Below are 20102 nucleotides of genomic sequence, written 5' to 3'. Positions count from 1 at the left end.
ATGGAACATTAACTCCTTTGATGGAAATCTTACAACCAAAGCAATACATTCATTGAATGTTTCATTAATAGTTCTATATTCAGTAGAAAGTGCTGATGTGCGTTCATTAATATTTTGTTAGCGATTTCTTCAAAGAAAATTCACTTTCGTTGTCTTCAGTATTTTTATATACTCTCTATCTCTCTTTTTTTACCACATAAACACGTCTTAGTTTGTTTATAGTCATTTGAGTACGAAAATATTAACAGAACGTACCGAGTTTGTCCGTAAAGTATATATATATATATATATATATATATATATATATATATATATATATATATATATATATATATATATATATATATATATAATATTGATCCGATCGGTACATATTTTTAAAATTCTTCCAAATTGTCTCCTTAGTACACCCCTGCCAACGCGATTACCACGCTGCAAAGGCTGGTCAAACTCGCATGCAAGAACCTCAGTGTGTGACCATCAAGATATTTTGAACTATTTATTTATTTTAATTTTACTGTCAACTTAGATATAAATGTTCCTTAAAGCAGTGGCGGCTGTTGGAGCAAGTTACATCGGTCAAAATCGATTTTTTTTCGTTACAAGCTGAGGGAAGAATTCTGACCTAATATCCTGATTCTTGTATGTAACTTTCTGAAGCTGTATAAACTTTTGTTTTCGTAGTTTATAGCGATATTTTTTTTTAATTTTCAACCATGTGACTTCCTTCAAGAGCTGCCATTCCAAAACAAGAATACTGCTTACTGAATTGCGACCACCTACCTAATACTTTGTTGGTCCGCATTTTGCTCGAAGGACGGCCTGGACACGACGTGGCATGGATTCTGTAAGTTGCTGATATGTTTCTGCGGGGATCGGACACTATATATTTCTGATAGCATCACACAATGAGCCCATAGATGTTGGGACAGATGTTATGGCGCAAAGAGATCCTTCCACAATATTCCATAGATGTTCTATAAAATTAAAATTCGGTGAGCTATATTGCCAATACATATGCTCCGGCTCCGTGGAATGTTTCTTAAGCCAAACAAGTACAGTCCTGGCTCGGTGACACCGTGCATTCTCCTCCTGGAAAATGTTTCCTTGTGGATAGAAGTTACATTGGAGGGTTACGTCGTCCCCTAGCACCTGCAGATACACAACGGATGACGCACTGTGATCCATGTACACCAATGGTCCCCAGTCCATGCCGACAGAAGTATGCCCAAACCATACAGCCTGTACACCACGCACGAGGGGTCCATAGCTTCGTGGTGTTGGCGCCACATACGCAAGCGCACACCCGGATGGTGCAGCATAAACCGTGATTCATCGGACCAATACACCCGTCTCCAACATTCCGTGATCCAATTAGCGTGCTCCTGTGCCCAATCGCGACGAAGTAGGCTGTGATGAGTCCTGAGAAGTGGTTGACGAATGGGTCGTCTTGCTGTGGAATTTCATGCGTACTAGTGTATGTCGCATAGTTGCGTGTGATATGGGTGTTGAGCATCCACTATTCTATTGGTCACGTAATTTCCGAACACTGATGGTTCATTTTGCTTTAACGAGCCGTTTTACGCGATGCTCGCCCTGCGGTGTGACTTTCCGTACGTCCCTTCAGTTCCGACTCTTGGAGGCCGTTACTACAGTTTCTTCCCACTCCTTGTACATCTTCACTACACAGGAACGGGTGCATCCGACAAGCGTTGCTGTCTGGGTTATTGACGCACCTATTGCTAGGGTACGCACAATCATGCCCTATTGGAATGCGGATAAATCTTGCCCACGTATCATTATAACAGTGTGCTGCCTCCCAACATGTATCGAGTATGCTCTTTGTAATACTCCCACTTTTGATGGTCATGTTATTCAGCTCGGATGCTGACCACGCTTTTTTGTGTGGATGGGTGGTCGCAATTCAGTGAACACTCAGTGTACTTGCCTATATAACAAATATTTTCAAATATGTTCTTCACTTTCAGGAATTGGAACCATTCATATCAACTTGTCACGCAGTTGGCCGTCGTTTAGTAACTGCAATGTCCGAAATGAGATCAACAGACACCGTCCAAGCTCAGGGTCATCATAGTTCAGCGCGCCGTCAGTTGCACCTCCAACAGCGTATCGTGACCCGAACGCTTGGAGACACCGATCTTCAGCGTCTTCAGAATGAAGGAAGCGCGACACTTCAAAGAATCGAAGAAAAGGGACAGGCATTTCCATCTAGTGAAAACATAAGGTGAGTGTGATTGTAATACTTTATGCGCTTACTGTATAAGTATTTTTCGATAACCTTCCACTAGATTAGTCATTTTCAACTTAATGCTTCGTGACGTCAGTTTCCTGCTTCCCATCGCAGCAAAGCACCCGGAGAAGGGAAGGAGCAGGTCAGTAACCTTGAGTTGATAAGTCACTGGTAACAGGTAAACAACAACATCGATAACACAATTGATAGATTTGTAGGCATATGACTCGTGGATCCTTGACTAGCGTACACTGAAAACACCTGTTTATTACATCCTCGTACTTCATGCCTTCTCTGTTGCTGTAGCGATTTTCTTTTCGATTTCTATTATTGTAAAAGTGTACTCCTACGTCGTACATCTGTTAGTTGGAAATGATTGCTGTATATTATCTGAGAAATTACTTAACCCTATGGCTTATTTATTCCATTCTTCTTCCCTCATTTACTCAAATATTTCTCTCTGCTATTTCTCTGATTGTAAAAGCACTCTTCTACGTCATACATCGGGAAGTTGGGAATGACTACGCTAAATCATAGGTATTCATGTTACACTCGTCTCGTATCAATACCTTTGGCTCATAATTAATTCGGTATTCTACTAATTCAGAGTTTGTTCGTATTTCACTAATAAATGTTTTAGTTACAACTGCAGCATAAAGTGAATTAGTTTAAGAAATTGGAGTGAGAAAATTTAGTCTAGTGGTCCGTACCTTTTGTGTTTGAATATCACAGATAGAGAGTTTAAAAATCAAACCTAGAACGTTTCTGACAAAGGTTGTTATAAGTGAAGATCACTTCTGTGTTTTAAGAAAAAGATTCCAATTTTATAATGTTATGGTAGTATACTACAATCTGGCTTAAACCTTCTCACGTTTAAGGCGTGTCCTTCTTTTCACAATATCCAATGGAAGTTGGGCGACGTTGTCTAATAGCTTTGTTCCTGGATAAGGAGAAAACCATTTCAAAGGTATGTCCTTATGATAAACGTTAATAAATTTGTAAGAACGAATCTGTTTTTCAATATCTTAAATTCTCGCGTTGTTTCACGTTATACCTGTACACGAAAGGAAGCGAAATCCGACAACATCGCACCTGTACACCATTGGCTTTCGACAGACGTCAGGAGGTTTGAGTTGGAGTTTATAATACATATTTTTACGTGGAGAATTCAAATTACTGTTTATAAGGTACGTGAATAGGCATTAATTTGGTAACATATTTCCTTTTTCTTAGGAATGAAGTTGAGCGTGCCAAGTTGCTATTTTCTGAGGTTGACAGAGCAGCTAAACGGTTGGACCAACTCGCTGAGTCAAGAAGAGTAAGGCTTCTGGACTTGGCTCGACTTCGAGCTTTAGAGGACGAGCTGGCACAGGTAAGTTTCTGTTTATTGAACAGAGTGTAGGTGTTCAAGAGAAAATGATCCTAGACACAAAATGCATTTTACGCTTCCAAACTAGGTAGAAGTATCTGAAATCTTATTGTACGGTTATGCCCATCCCTTTGTCTGTCGACAGATATCAGTGTGACGATGATAGCAGGTAACGAGTTGTGTTTTCTTGATATTGATTTAATGCCTGAAGAAGAGAGTCCATTTTCTTCTTTGTCCCTCTAAACTGGAAATGATAGAAATAAATCATTTTCGGTTTTAACATTGATACCGTAAGCATAGGACAAAACCGTCGATTGTTTCTAATACTGGTTTCTTGAAATTGACTCGGCGTCCGAAGAACAGGTTTTATATGTAACCCTTACCTGTATACTGAAATCGGTTTGGCCTTAGTATTGATCTTATAGGAAACAAATTGTAATAAGGTGCGAGAAATATTTGTAATATATACATGTAGTTTCTTAAGAACAAACTTCCTGTGCTCTATTAAAAACTGAAGTGATAATCTGCCATTTGTATGAATATGTAATTCCTTTAGTTTGGAAATCTACTGTAAATTCACAATGTGAAACACTTTTTTTTTTTCCAGTGAATGAAATACGGACTTGCTAAACCCCATGTGATATATCATCTTAAATTCATGGTGCTACTTTCTCATGAGATTCTGCATGTTTCTCGTTTCTTAAGCAACCATAACGACTCGTAAAGCTTAGGCTCTACACCAATCATAGAACGACACCCCACGTGTGATGGATAGGGAGAACTCGGCACGATTCGTGAAGGTGCCTTCCGAACGCACACTTGAGAAAACGTAAAACAACACAGGTGCACCAACAGTGTTCTCCGTATAGCGCGAGAAACGACACTGGCAAAATTTCATGGATAAGTTTGACCAGGACACACCCTCGCGTTCTATTGATGTTGAAATCGGTAAATGTAGGTCAAGCTTCACGACTTCGTGGGATTACTACAGTTACTTCTGTTATATTAATACTACCGCAGAATGGGCTGTGACTTTTTTCTAGATGATTCTTCTAAACTTTTTTCGTAGTTAGCTGGGATCGGGTTTTTGGATAGCTGCCCTCTATCAGTTTCTATATTTTGTCATATTCACTGTGATACCATACTGCCCCATATTTTTCTTCACACAATCTCCTTACTACTTCTTTGGTCGGGCCTGGTGCTTGTATTCCTTTGACTTCTATAGCATTCACTGAATGAGATACGTATTCCAAAGGTCTTCTTACATGTCCAGACCATCAAAATCTACTTTTTTGTAGCTTTTCTACCACTGGTCTCACCTTTTACTGTTCCTCGGATCACTTCATTGTTAATTTTATTCTTCCCGGTGGGGAAACTCGGTCGAGAAGTGTAAAAGCCTTTTCAGGCCAGACATTCTGCGTGAGGTTTTCCTGGGTTTTCCTCATTCACACCAGGCAAATTTCGAGATGGTCCCTAACATATAGGTCCCATACTGCTTCCTTCCTTCCTCAATCCTTTCTTCCTTCCCTTTCCTCGGATAGTGTGATCGCCGAGGTACGTCATCCTTCATACGTGACAGGCTAACATGGCCATAGATGCCGAAAGCCCAAAAATCTAATTCCTAATCCTAATCCTAGTGACGGGCTTGCATTGCCATAGATGCCGAAAGTCCAGAAATCTAATTCCTAATCCTAATCCTAGTGACGGGCTAACATTGCCATAGATGCCGAAAGCCCAGAAATCTAATTCTTAATCCTAATCCTAGTGACGAGCTAACATGGCCATAGATGCCGAAAGTCCAGAAATCTAATTTCTAATCCTAATTCTAGAGACGAGCTAACACTGCCATAGATGCCGAAAGCCCAGAAATCTAATTCCTAATTGTGTTCGTGGACCTCTTCTCACATAACGATTCCACCAATCACCAAGTAGTATGTTCGTCGTTGTAATGCGAAATCAAATAACAATACAAAGTGATTCAAAAGTGATCATAACTTCAACGTTATTACAGTTGAATTAAATCTAATTACACTATTGAGTTTCTTTTGAAATTCTAGTCCTGTTGCATATATATGACCCCCCTTCCCATTTAACCTTTTTAAGCGAAATTCAAAATGGCGGATAGCAAGATGGTGGCCGTTCACCTGACACGCACCTTAAAGGTTCTCCCTTGGCGTAACGTGATCCTACAATTACCAATTCCGGCTATCTATACTCGCTTTCATTTTATAAGAAGTGGTAAGGGACCTTTGATTCAATCTGTAAATACAAATCTACTCTAATCCTATCCTAACTATGTATAAAACTACATAAACTAACGTAAAAGAAAGGGGTACTTCCGGTTGACATGGAAAGTTGAAATTTGGCATGAGTCTAGCTTTCCGGGACTAACCCACAGAAAAGTTGCCAAAAGTAAACATTTTTAATTTTTAGGGGGTCTAAAGGAGAGATGAAGAAATTCTCCATGTTATTTAAATTGACCTTTTTTGGACCTGTAATCCCATGCTTTAGATACTTGGAATAAAATCTTGAAATTCGGTATGCTTGTACGAGAACGCTGAGGTGAACAGTGACACTTTCGATGTCTTTAAATCCAAATTTATCTCCACAACTTGGGAGTGGGAACGGAAAAATATAGGCTATATAAAAATGATGAAAAATGAACGATATTAGTCTGGAGTCCATAGTTTTCGGAGATTCTGAGACGTTTATTGACACTTCCGATGCCGTTTAAATCCAAATTCAGTCCCCATTGCCCTTTATGTCCAAAATGAAACGTATTCTCCCCGCGCAAAGAACGGGCAATCAGCTAGTGGTGTACATTCTTCAAATACACTACGTAAATAAATATTCTACCCCGACAGGATAAAAACTATTATATATTATTGAGAAATAACAGGAAACCTTTTATCGCTATAAAAATCGTTTTCCTCGATTTTATGCAAAATTCCGCATGATAATTTATCCCCAAGTTACCCATTTGGTAAGCATTCACTTTTATTAACCATTCGTCTCTCGTTAGACGTAAAATTTGGACATTTCATTCCGTTCTGTAGTCTGCTCAAAATATTTTAATGTTTTTTTTTTTCTTTCTTTTCTTAATTTTGTCTGACATTAATTACTTGAAATTATGTTTTAATTTAGATGGTGCTGCGTGTGAACAGCTGAGACCATCATCATGCGTGTATGTGCAAAAAAAAAAAAAAAAAAAAAAAAAAAAGTCGTTTTTAGGGGAATGCGGCGTAGGATCGAAACTGCGTAGCATCGAAACTGCGTACGATCGAAAAATTCAGCTCAAAACCTGTTTCGATCCTACGCAGTTTCGATCCTACGCAGTTTCGACGCTACGCAGTTTCGACCGTACGCAGTTTCGATCCTACGCAGTTGCCCTGAAATAATTTAAGTTTTAATCATGCGCTCAAAAAATATATTTTTTTTCTCTCTCTTTAATTTGTTTAACCTGTGCAGCTATAAATTAGGGTTATATTCATGGACTCCACACGACCTAAACTGCGTAGGATCGAAACTGCGTACGGTCGAAACTGCGTAGCGTCGAAACTGCGTACGATCGAAACTGCGTACGGTCGAAACTGCGTAGCGTCGAAACTGCGTACGATCGAAACTGCGTACGGTCGAAACTGCGTAGCGTCGAAACTGCGTAGGATCGAAACTGCGTAGGATCCACACTGCAGGTAGGATGGACAAGTTACAGGCGTATGGATTGAGAATCAATTATGATTTGTAATGATGACTATGTCAGAAGTGTAATACTAACTTTGAAACAGCTTCGACGGAATATAATGTAAAATAGTTATGTAATATGAAGAATTTAAAGTAATGAAGAATATGATGTATAATGAATATTGAAGGATAATAATAATAATAATGTTTAACGAATATTTCGATTGTAAAGATATTATTTCTAAAGGCTATCAGAAAGTTAGAGAAACAAAAGTCAGATAAAGATTCATATGCTGTTCTGTGTGTACTTGTCTGCGTAATATGAATGAAAATTTATATGATTTTATGTACAGCTTAACGACCTAATCACCAGTTATTCATATGTATGTCAACAACGTTACAATATTGTACTTCGCTTTGGGAGTTTCTCATTTGTACGCTGAACCTCAAATCGATTTATAATTGGAACACGTACCCGTGGGGGTAGGAGCATTTCAATGTATTCCGTTACATTTCACAAAAATATTTTTAACCGTAAAAGATTCGAAATTAAACTACTATTCAAATAGAGAATAAAATTACGAAAGTTTACAACTATTACTGGAAATCAATGCTGTCATCCATTTTGAACATTTTAAAAGAACATAGTTTCTAATGTATTGAAATTTCATTTCTTATGAATAGTTTGAAACGTTGTAAATAGTTGTAAAGAACCTGCAGAAAATTCGTCAAAATCCTCCTACAATGGGGAAGCCGTGTTAGACATGGAGTTAGTGGATGCAGATGGTGGCATTGGAAAAGTCCGGGTCTCCCGAGCACAGTGGTGATATCAGAAACCGGGCCCCAGCCATGAGGCTCCAGAAAAATGGGGTCCCGAAGTTTTGGGCGCGGGTTCTTTCTATACGCCTTTTAAACATGGAATTGTATGTGGGTGGGTGGTGAAGTTTTTAAATGTTCGGGTCGTCTGAGCACAGTGTTAACGTCAGAAATTGGGCCCTTGTCTCAAAGGTCCAAAAATGGTCTCCCGAAATTTTGAGCTTGGCTTCATTATATTTTTCTTTTAAGCATGGAGTTATTGGATACATATTGTGGTGTTGGAAAGCTCCGGGACCTGAGACTCCAGAAATGAGATCCCAAAAGTTTGGGTTCAGGTCTCTTTTATTTGCCTATTTAACATGGTGTTGTACTATAGTGTTAGCGTTTGAAAGGTCGGGGTCGATTAACGAAAGCGGTAATGTCAGAAATTGGGCCCTGGCCTCGAAGCTCCAGAAAATGTGGTTCCGAAATGTTGGGCTTGAGTCCACTCTATTTCTCGTTTCAGCATGGAGTTGTTGCATACAGATGGTGACGTTGGAAAGATCCGATTCCCCTCAGCACAGTGGTGGTCAGGAACCGGGCCCCCAACATGGGGCCCCAGAAATGGAGTCCCAATGTTTTGGGCATGAGCCCCTTCTATACGCCTATTAAACATGAATTGTTGTACGAAGGTGAAAAACTTGTATCTTCGTAAAAAAAAAAAAAAAAAAAAAAAAAAACAACTTGTATCTTCCTTATAATTATTAGATAATAATCTCAGCTCCTAAACACGTATAAAAGATACCGAAGTTATATTTCAGCAAAAAACAATTACCATAAAACATCTCTTTGCATGTGTAATGACTGAAATGTATTATACTTTGCTTCCCTCCCAAATAAATAAATAAATAAATAAACGATTACAGTCGATAAGCGTAAATCTGGCAGAACCTATTTTCCGAAATCTAAAACAAATCACGCAGATTGTTTATTGCTTGTTCGCGATTGTCCACATCACATTTTCGGTTTTTCATTGTATGTAATTAACTATACCATAACAGAAATTCCCGCTACGAACAAATTACACGTTAGGTATACGCCTATGTGTCTCGTCTCGAGGACTTCCGGGCCGCAGTGGCTTAGTGGCAGAGGGTTCACACATGCTGCGGGGCCCTGGTTCTATACCAACTTGCGCAAAGTGGGGTTTGTGGTGAACAAACACCGTGTGTGAGGGTTTTCTTGGAGTTTCCCTTTCCCACAACTCTTTCATTTCACCATTCCATTTATTCTCATCATCTGCGTCTCCTTTAGTCTACCCAGGATGACAGTCGGACATAAAACTTAAAGATTGCATTTTCATTTTCACATTTGGAGACCCTGTATCTGTGTTCCTTGAGTGCCCCAAATGCTAAATAATAATGGGTTGGATGGCCCATGAAGTTTAGTACCTGGTACACTCATTATCTCAACTTGCCCAAAAAGTTAAGGGCTCACGTTAAGTTAACGCCCCAAAACTTTGATTTTCACACCTTATTAACTATATTGGCCCAAAAGATGAAATTTGTTAGCCCATCGATCTTTATCTCGACTAGCCCAGAAAGTTGGGAGGCTCTGGTGAAGTTAGCCCCCAAATTTTCGGCGCCTATATCACATTAACTATGGGAGAACGAAAGCTGAAATTTGGTAGCCTATCCAGCCCGTAGACAGTACTATGTAGGCCATTCATTCTCTGGACCAGCCCAGAAACTTTGGGGGGGGGGGGGGGGGGCTCACGTTAAATTAGAGTCCGAAATCTTTGGCGCGCATATCTCATTAACCCTTTCGGGACAAAATCGATTTTGGTGTTTTTGGTAGACTTTCAGTTAATGATTTATTGCCCAAACACTGTTATCCCGATTGATATCGTTTACGTCTTGTATTTTAGAAGAGGGACATGGCTATTTTTTGGTGTAAGTTAGATTGCAGTGTTGCTAACGGGAGGGATTATTGAAAAAATGTAGGAGTGAAATTTAAAAAAAAAAAAAATCCCTAGCCGAATTTCATGATTTTTTCTAGCTGGGAACACCGAAGCCACAGGGGTTCAAGTCACCTAAAAAGAATTTTCTGGTATGTTGACAAGGTACAGTAAAAACCTGAAGTCGCTGGCTGCCATACAAAGAGAGAAAGAAAAAAACTCTCTCATAATACACATCAAATTTTGGCACTTCTTACGCGTCAGAAGCAAAAATCAGCATACATGGTGGTTCACCGTCTTCCCTAATTATTCAATCGTGCTCCTCTATGGTGCGTTTTGTAGGCCAAGAATGATTCCAGACAGTTGTACGTTGGTTTGAATATAGCCAAGGACACTGAAATAATAGGGGGGAAAGGATAAACTTCCCAAATTTTTTACAAACAATTACAATTAACATTTTCTGTAGCTGGCAACATTGCTACCACTCAGAAGCAAACAATTTTAAAGTAATCTTTGGCCCACCAATAATATATTCAGCTAGTATCATGATGATATCTCTCAAATTAAGCATGTAATTTTAAAAAGTATATCATTTTTCCTAGAAAGTCACTATTATCCTTAAAATTATGTAATATGGTATACTGTAAGACCGGAATTGTAGTGTCCCCAATTATCCAAGTGAAACTTTTTATAGTGCGTTGTGTAAGTCGAGGATGAGGCTTCCAGAATCTGGTATGTTCGTTCCAATGTAGCCAATAGAAGAGAAGGAAATAAGAGGCAAATTTTAGAAGGGAAAAAAGGAAATTTTTACCAAAAAAAAGTCTGGAAATAAATAGTTCTATGGCTGGAAATACTGCTAAGAGACAGATGCAACTATCTTCAAATAAACCTTAGCCCACCACTAATATATCCTGAAAGTATCATGTCGATATTGAATAAACGAAGCTAGTAATTAAAAATTAATAGATTATGGTAAATATAAAAGTGAGAAAAATCAAGGATTAGAACCTTAATACGAAAATGAAATGAAATGAAATCTTTTAGTTTCACGTCCTACGGTTATGCCGGTTAGGCTAAAGTAGACGCTGATGATGAGAAATGAATGAAATGGTGGAATGAAAAAAGTGGAAGGAAACGGGAGAACCCCGATAAAACCCACACACACGATGTTTAGAACCTAAATACGAATTTATGGTGCGCCTCCTAATTACGCAATTGCAACGATCTGTGCCCAAGTTTGTTCAGAAAGGACCGATGTTTGACTGACGTAGTTCACTTGCGCTCGGACGTATAGGTACGGAATTATAAACATAAACTTCGAAAATTGACAAATCTGAAAATACTTTATCTTCGCATTGAATTTGGACCCCTCCTCCAAAGTAAGTTCATGCGTATGGTACGTACCACCATATACGATTTTTAATTTCAGTAAAAATCCCTTTGTTTTCTTGCCCCCAGGATAACTATATACTCTGCCAGTTAATATGTTTAAAACATTTGGAGTGATGTATCGTCATGTGTATAGATTAACCTCTTGCACACAGAGAATGTTTCTTTTCCAAGATTTAAATAAAACTGAAATGTTTTCCATTTCCATACAGAATTCAATTCACCTAAGATGTCCAAAGTTCACCTAAGATGTCCAAAATTCAATTCACCTAAGATGTCCACAACAATTTTTATGGAGGTAGTTGGAGAATACTTTATATCATAGGCCCGTAGTTAAACTCCCTCTATAAAAATTGTTGTGGAAGCACCTCAGGATTCTGACATACGCATTTTTGGATAGGGCACATACTAGTTCCTAAGTTAAGTCTTGACCCGACTGCGGTAGGTCCCATAGTTTTGGAGCTATGGACCTTTAAAATTCCTTTTTTCATGTTTTTGGCAGCCTATAACACGTAAACCGTCGCTTGTAGAGGGATAAATTCTTAAGGTCTTTTGAATTTGGCTAATCAGAGTGCTCCTTTAACCCGCGTATATTCGACGATAACCGTTCGGGATAAAATCTGCTCGCCATGTAGACCTAATTTTATTACAAAATGACGACTGTCTATTTACTTTATTTTGTAGTTCTTCCATATTCACTTTCAAATGATCGGCGCCAGTTGCCATCTAATAAAGTTGATGCGTTTGTTGCTTCTAGTACACAACCGCTTTGAAAAAGAAGCAATAAATGCATCAAATGTGGGAGATGAATTTAGAACACCAAAATGGTACATGCCTAGCACATCTTGTGCTGTTAGGGTTTCTTCAGAAACATTTTGTAAAACAATTGAAAACACATCGCGCGGTTTGTATTTTGAAATTTTGCGTATACTTGGATTTGTTTAAGTATTTCTTTCTACTGTGTTTGCCTGTAGCTTCAGTTCATAAGCCTTTATAATTAGATACCCAACATATATGGCAATCACGCAGAAAACAACACCGAAGATTCTACACTTGTGTTAACACACAGGCTGTGTGTCATTTCAACTAGCGGCATTTGACACACAACTCCAAACGGAGAGTGAGTTGTTCTAACCACTTGTTTGTGTTATATTTTAACACAATCGTGCTAACACATAGGCATGTCGTTGAAATAATACAACGATTTTTTACAGTATAGGCACTTCCAGTAGAACTACAAGGATTAAATTTGGCAAAGTTTTTAGCCTCCTGGGACTATATAGAAAATTTCCAAAAGTGAATATTTTCCATTTTTAGCAGCTTTAAAGAGACAAAAAACTGTGTAATTTAAATAGACTTTTTGGATGTACAAAATCTAATATATTTTAGGTACCGTAATTGAAATCGGAATAAAAACTAGGAATTTTGGTATTTTAGTAGGTTTATGAGGCGCGAGGCCGTAGGATGAGAAATTTTGTATCTGGCGACAAATTCCCACCTACTTAAAACTAAACTGATTATATAAACATTCAATTTTGCCAATTGCCAAGTTCATAAAGAAATTGAAAATCATAGCAACTGGGTAAGTAAGAAAATGCTAATCCAAATGTCAATTGAAAGAAACGGAAGTCTTTTAAGTAAATATTGGCAGCAACGCATTCTAATTTTCCAACTTGGTCAAAAGTTAGCAGGGTTGGAAAAAATAGTTTTTTTTTAAAAAAAAAAAGAACAAAACGCGTGTTTAAAACATGAAAAAAGTGTTTAAAATGTTTTAAAGATGTTTTAAAAAACACACAAAAAAGTACAAGTACATGTTTTAAACATTTTGAACAGTTTAAAATATTATTTTAAACATATTTCAAAATCGTGTAATCACGTATTTATTAAGACTTTTTGCTCTTTCAACCGATCTTTTCATTTATTTTATTCTCTTTAAGACTACACAGTGTTGGGTACAGAACATTTCCGTATAGATTAGTAATTTTCAACTTATTTCATATAACGACCCCTTTTATTACACCCTCTTGCCAGTGACTCTCATACAGTAAGTATTTTCTTGGATATAGTAAGCTTTTAAGGTAGATTTTAAAATTTACCAACTATAGAGGTTTCACACAATCTATCAATATACATGGCAAAACAAAAGTCCTCACCATCCTTGTGCGTTGACAACGGGTTGAGGGAGAATGATGAATCTTGGAAGTGGTCTGACACATCAGATGGTGCTATCAAGCATCATGGCGAACATCTGTGCTTAGTATTCGAAATTTCAAATGCAAATGGTGTCATGTTACATGAGGGCTAGAATTTTACCAGAAATGCTGTTGTGCGGTTATTTTAACCATAAAGAAAATCATTTCGAGTTACCGCTCCTAAAAGTTTTGTAGTTATGCCTTTAGGGGCTAAGCTAGCGTTTCGTGGAGGCGGGTGAGATTTTTGTTGCAAAATTTGATTACTACTTCATAACACTGGTGCTAATAAAATTATTTTATAATAATAGGGCTACGTTTTCGAAAAGTAATGTTTGAAGCACACTTCATATTGTGCTAACTTTATATTTTCTGCAAGTCTATGTAATTGGTTGTTTTTTGAGTCAAAAATTTATTGACGAAAGGTAATATTTGGGGCGTTCAGAGTACAATAGATCCAAATCCATTTTCAATAAACTTCAGTTTTCCTCAGCAAATGAATTCTATTTCAAAAAATAATACTTCGCAGTCAAGAATCCAAAACAAATGTAACTAAAACCATGCGAAAAGGCGTGGGATAGTTTCATATGACAGCCGCTAGTAAGGGCGTCAGTGGAACAGGAGGGCAACCACCCTCATCCGCACCCTGCATTTCAGATTTTGGGGACGGTAAGACAGTTTTAGAAATGTTTTGATAAGCAAAGTCCAACAGAATAAGCCTGAGGTAATTACACCGAATAAATACGAAGAACATACAGATGATTAAAACTGGGAAGTTGCTTAGGTCCAATTTCCTGAATTTTAAGCAGGCCCGAAACTCGAAAGTAGAGCCACCTTTGAAATCCTTGGGTAAAAAATTATACAAGAAAGCAATATAGGCCTATAGCTCCTTACGGCCAATGATCAAAATCCGTATTTATTCGGTGCAAGGACTTCAATTTTTAAATGTTGGACTTTGCTAAGCAAAATGTTTCTAAATCTGCATTACTGCCCCAAAAATCTGAAATTCAGGGTAGAAGGCGGATGATTTCTAAACGAACGCCCCTATCTAGCGGCAATCATACAAAATTCTAGATTCCTTTTTTTCAGGTAGTTTTTCCTTCTTTCATCTCGGATTCGTGGTTGTGAAAATATGACATTTTACGTCGATGTATTCTTTTGGACACATTCTGCATTTATGTAACGTAATTATGCATCATTGACTATGACATTCGGAGCTTGACTTGTTAATCATTCCAACGCTGCAACATACACAATACAAGTATAATGTTAATATCTTAAATGTATGAGCAAGGAGGGGGAAGGGAAAATTAGCTCTCCTCCCCATTCCGTCAACGCCCTTGTCTAGCGGTTGTCCTATGAAACTCTACTCCACACGCTTTCCCGTGGTTTTTGTTTCATTTATTTCATACCCTATGCTACGAAGATATTACGTTTGCTGAGCAAAAGTGAACCTTTCTGAAAATGAACTTGGGTCCCTTGTGCTCTAAATGTTGAGTTGAAGCCAAATTTATCCTGCAACCCAAGTTTGTTCGAAACATATAAAATTAGTTTGTTTAGTTTGATTGATTACATCTTGCATCAGTAGCAAGGCTATATTAGACAGGGCTTTTTGTTTAAAGTGGGATCTGACCCACTAATTTTGAAATTTTACGTGGGATCGCAGTCAAAATCTATACAGCAAATTCCGACGCCTCGTGTCTCTATCCTCAAAAATTAATGTTAAAAGACTGAATATTGCACCCTGTAGCGTGGTACATACATACAAACAAACAAATTGAGATCAAATTGTCCCAGACCTTGACGTTCAGCACTAACGTTATAATAAGTATCACACTTGGTTAGTTACGTGATCGACTGCCATACCTTGCGTTTCTCACCTGGTCTCTTCATACAAGCTATGCCAAGTTGTAAAGTTTCAAAGAAAATTTAGAACTGTGGTGGGGAAGAGGTACGAAATAAAATTTTCATAATATAATGAAAAAGATATTGTTGATACAAAATTAGTTGTTACCTGAAGTTTCCAGTTGCATCTCAGCCACACCACTGACGTTAGATTCATCAGAAGCAATTTTCGGATCAACATTTTTACCATTTGTTTGGGTTTCCATTTTTACCAAGCATTGCATTTTTTATAATGATTTTCGTTCTTGGAACTAAACCACCCATTTCTTTCTTACACGTTTTGTGACAAACTCGTTTGATCGTTTACTTACCTGATTGAGTTTGAGTTACTCTAATAAATTTGTATCAAATCATGTCCTTCTTTTCTTCACGCATAATCCATGTTAAACGATTCCATGTTGTACGGAGACAGAACTAACATGTACTGTACAAACGAATGCTTGCGATATTTTAATTTCAGAACCTCAACGTCGCAATGAATACAACACAACAGTTTGTTTCCGTGATAATTATTTTATTTATTTTTTAATATCAGTTCTATAAGTAGTCCAACCTTCGACTACGACACTTTCTCGCAAGTTAACTGAGAAGCATTTAAACAATACAATATACGTTAAAAATAAGGTGGAAAAGAGACAAAATAAATTGTAGATCACCACATTGACCTGCTGTAGCCACGAGAAATCAAACCATTCACATGGGAAGAAAATAGTCTTCTGATTGGGGAGCACTTTTGGACAGTTCTCTTGCTCTGGAAGATTTCTTTTTTTTACGAACATAAAATAAAATGCAAATAAACATATGTTTAAGACAAGTCTTCAAAATAAACGTGTTTAAAACAAAATGTTTAAAACATAAACAAAATTTGTTTTAAACAAAATCAATTGTTAAAAAAAGTTTTAATCATTTGTTTTAAATATTTTGTTTTAAACAAAACAACCCTGGAAGTTAGTAAATTTGGGACGAAGCCCAAACTAGCAAAAACTTGAACTAATTACATGAACCTTCGATTGTGCCACCTGCAAAGTCTATAAAAGAAGTGACAATTCACAGCAACTAGGTAACTAAGAAAATGTTAAGCTAAGTCAATTGAACTTAACGGCAATCTTCTGAACAAGGAATTTGCCAACTTGATCAGAAGTAGTGGCTTTTGGGGGGAGGATTCTCCTTTCTCCCTGCTGAGACAAGACTTAGCTTTTTTGGTCCTCCTGAATAAGTCATAGTCCCCCAAGAAAAACTTCCTGGGTACACCCCTGTATGATTATTTAATTATATTTGTCACTATTTTATTTCTCAGTTTCGTATCTATGCACTTTCGATCGTACGCAGTTTCGACCGTACGCAGTTTCGATCATACGCAGTTTCGATCCTACGCAGTTTCGATCGTACGCAGTTTCGATCGTACGCAGTTTCGACCGTACGCAGTTTCGATCCTACGCAGTTTCGACGCTACGCAGTTTCGGTCGTATACAGTTTTGATCCTACTCCGATTTTTCCCTATATAACTTCAAAAAAATACTATTACTTAATATTCTGTGATTATAAAATAATTGTTTTTTTATTGTTCGATCATAAGACCTTATCTGTTTTCGATCCTACGCCGGTTTTAGTTTCGATCGTACGCAGTTTCGATCGTACGCAGTTTCGGTCGTACGCAGTTTCGATCGTACGCAGTTTCGATGCTACGCAGTTTCGATCCTACGCATGTAACCCGTTTTTAGCACGAGTGTCAATTTCTCTCCACTAATGAATAGTGTATTGGCAGGTAGGCGTTAATATATGAGGAAGTAACTGGCTATTATGCGGTTGCCTCCCGCTTTCCCCTTCTCCATCCAAAGCTCATCATCATTCAGTAAGTGGCCAGACAGATTTTCTATTAACACAAAGCAGAGAGAGCGCCGATTAGCGTTGCCACCTGAGATTTCATTTCTGTTCCAAGCTCGTACTTTTAATTTCTTCGCAGCCCAAATAAGCATTGTGAAAAAGATTGAATTGTGTCTTTTCTAAAAAGCAACTTTGGAGAATAAAAAAAGTTGCGTGTTTCTATGCATATATGTACGTACGTACAAGATGAACCAAAACTATTAACAGCTGGCATAGGAAGAGCATGCTTAGACAAACTTAGTATCCCAGTGTGTGTGCAGGGCCAGCCCTACACAATTTGTTGCCCCGTGCAATGGCATAATTTTGCCGCCGCCTTTATCTAGAAAGAACAAATCTTAACAGCCACGACTTTAAGTATGGTACCCCATCATGAACAACAAAAAGAAGGGAAAAAACACTCGCACTCAAAAAAGACGTGAACACTACAAATGCAATCTCGTTGTGTCTGTTTTTCCTTTAACCTTTTAATTACGGATCCTTTTTAAAAAATAAAGCCTGGGATACGGCGCCAATTTCTGCAGTTGCCTAGTATGTCTCCTGAATAAAACACATGCAAGTGCATATATGTGATACTCAGAAAGTTAAAAAAAAACAATTAGGTTTAGTGGGCAAACTGCAAGGTATCTATAAATAGTTACTTCGTATCCCAAGCCTTATTTTTAGGTAACTAAATATAGTTACTTCGTGTCCTAAAGGTTAAATAATAATCTATTATATTAGTGAAAGATAAAGCAAACGCACCTGCAGAGGAAAAATTTTAATCCTTTGTAGAAATTCAATATCGAGTTTCAATCTAAATATAGGTATCAGTTTGCTATTCCAGTGCAACTAGCTTTTTTATCTTTATTTCTTGATTTTCTTATACATCTGTTAAAAAAAATATATATATAAAAAAAACTTGTTTCCACCTTCATCGATAAGGAACTTGTTTGTGCCAGAGACAAGACTAATTTTCCTTCAAAACTGTGATAAGTGACTGAATGGGACAAATGTTGGCTATTGTTCGAGAATTGTGTTCTTGTATTCGACAACAATCAAGCAATTCATGCTGGGATTTGTTTGACCATTGGCTTTAGCACTGTCCATGTAACCTTAAACTAATATGACCTAAACGTGATTTATGAATGTAGTATTCAAATAGAAGGCTAGCTTAGTAAATTTAACTGCCATCATCATGGAATCTGTTTCCAACAAGAAATATTTATGGTAAATAATATGGTTGTGACAGATTTTGCCGCCCCTCGAAATTTGCCGCCTCGTACAAGTGCACGTGTTGCACATATGATAGAGCTGGCCCTGATTTTGTGCCTCATTATGGCTTCTATGAATTAGCTCGTGTCTATATGGTTAGCGTACACCCCTTGAAGGTGGGAGACCCAGATTCGATCCCTGTTAGTGCAGATGAAGTTCACATTCCACGTTAAGCTGTAGGTCCACGTGTCATATAGCATCAATGCTGAAAGGGACGCTAAACTCCAAATCTACCAAATCATCAGTATGGCTAGCTCCTAAGAAAGAGATAAAAAAAAGTGCAAGGGTTACTTGTAAGTCTTGCAATATTCTGTAACACAACATACCTGTATTTATTACAATCCGATGAAAGCACGTTAACATTCAAAGTATATCCGCTGCTGTTGGACACTCTGTAGCCACCTTCCTGCCGGTCCTCGATTCCATGTAGGCCTATACAATACAAGACGTATTGTTCTTAGAGGAAACGAAGTGAGTCAATGCTGTTTCTACTTCCTGCTGGTTGGTAAAACATCGTGATTTCAGAAACTGCGCCATGGACCGACACAGATAGTAATCCGAAAGGGTAAAATGAGAACTACATGCTGCGTATGGCAACAGTTTAATCCTATCAACTTTCTTAATTTTTTGTGCGCTTTTCGACCCGAATGTGGTTTTACGTTATCCTTTTGAAGCAGGCCGCACTTTCGTTTCACCAACGCAGAACATTTTTGACGAGGTGCAGCATACGTTCGCCTCAGTGTTCGAAATAAAGGTCGGGATTGATTGTACGACCGTTAATAATGAACTCCAAATGAATTACTCCCTTGTAGTTCTACCATACATAGACAATTACTTTATGCTCGAAATTGTCCTGTTTGACGATCGTTTCTGGTACTTAGCCCTTGCTTAATCACTTTTCCCACATTTCAGAAAAATACCTACTTTTCGACGACAAACGCACGTCATACGGATTTTGCAACAATTGTCGGGACATATTCATCTTCCTCTGGGCTTCAGCTAGGGTCAACTTACGTGGCACAATGCGGTAGCTTCAGATGGTCTTCCCGAGCTCGTGAAGATGACACACTGTAGTGTACTGGGACAAGCCGAGTTTGTTTGACAATTGTCGTGAGCTGATGGATGGATTTTCCGCAGTAGCGTGTCGTATGATCTCAGAATCTGTTACGCTGGGGGCGGCCGGACATAGGCTGATCTTCGACATTTCTTCAACTTGAAATGAACTGCTGGAACCAACCAGTTGTGCTGTGGTTCACTGCACCTTCCCTTTTCGCTTGACAAATATTTCGGGTTGTGCCGCAACGTTATACCCAAGTTCGAACTCATGTAGGAACACTTCACGTATCAAGCGTTGTTGACTACTCATTGTCACTACGACTAAAGTTGACAAAAGATACTGACGGAGTGGTGGCCTTCTTAAATAGTCTGCTTCCT

The 20102-nt window shown here is 38.1% G+C and overlaps 1 protein-coding gene across 2 annotated transcripts in view; it reads left to right on the top strand.

Annotated features, from left to right (window-relative positions):
- The window catches only part of LOC145674476 (uncharacterized), a 1412137-nt gene that overhangs the window by 979614 nt on the left and 412421 nt on the right, over positions 1-20102 (top strand). For both annotated transcript variants that reach the window (XM_081744589.1, XM_081744590.1), the window contains exons 10-11: positions 1989-2245; positions 3485-3623. In XM_081744589.1, coding sequence (XP_081600715.1) covers positions 1989-2245; positions 3485-3623 — 396 coding nt within the window. The remainder of the gene's footprint in view (positions 1-1988; positions 2246-3484; positions 3624-20102) is intronic.

This window comes from Thermobia domestica, chromosome 17 (genome assembly GCF_964235325.1).
Source record: "Thermobia domestica chromosome 17, izTheDome1.hap1.1, whole genome shotgun sequence".
Lineage (NCBI taxonomy): Eukaryota > Metazoa > Arthropoda > Insecta > Zygentoma > Lepismatidae > Thermobia > Thermobia domestica.
The sequence above is the reverse complement of the archived record's forward strand: the minus strand, read 5'-3'. Positions and strand labels throughout refer to the sequence as shown.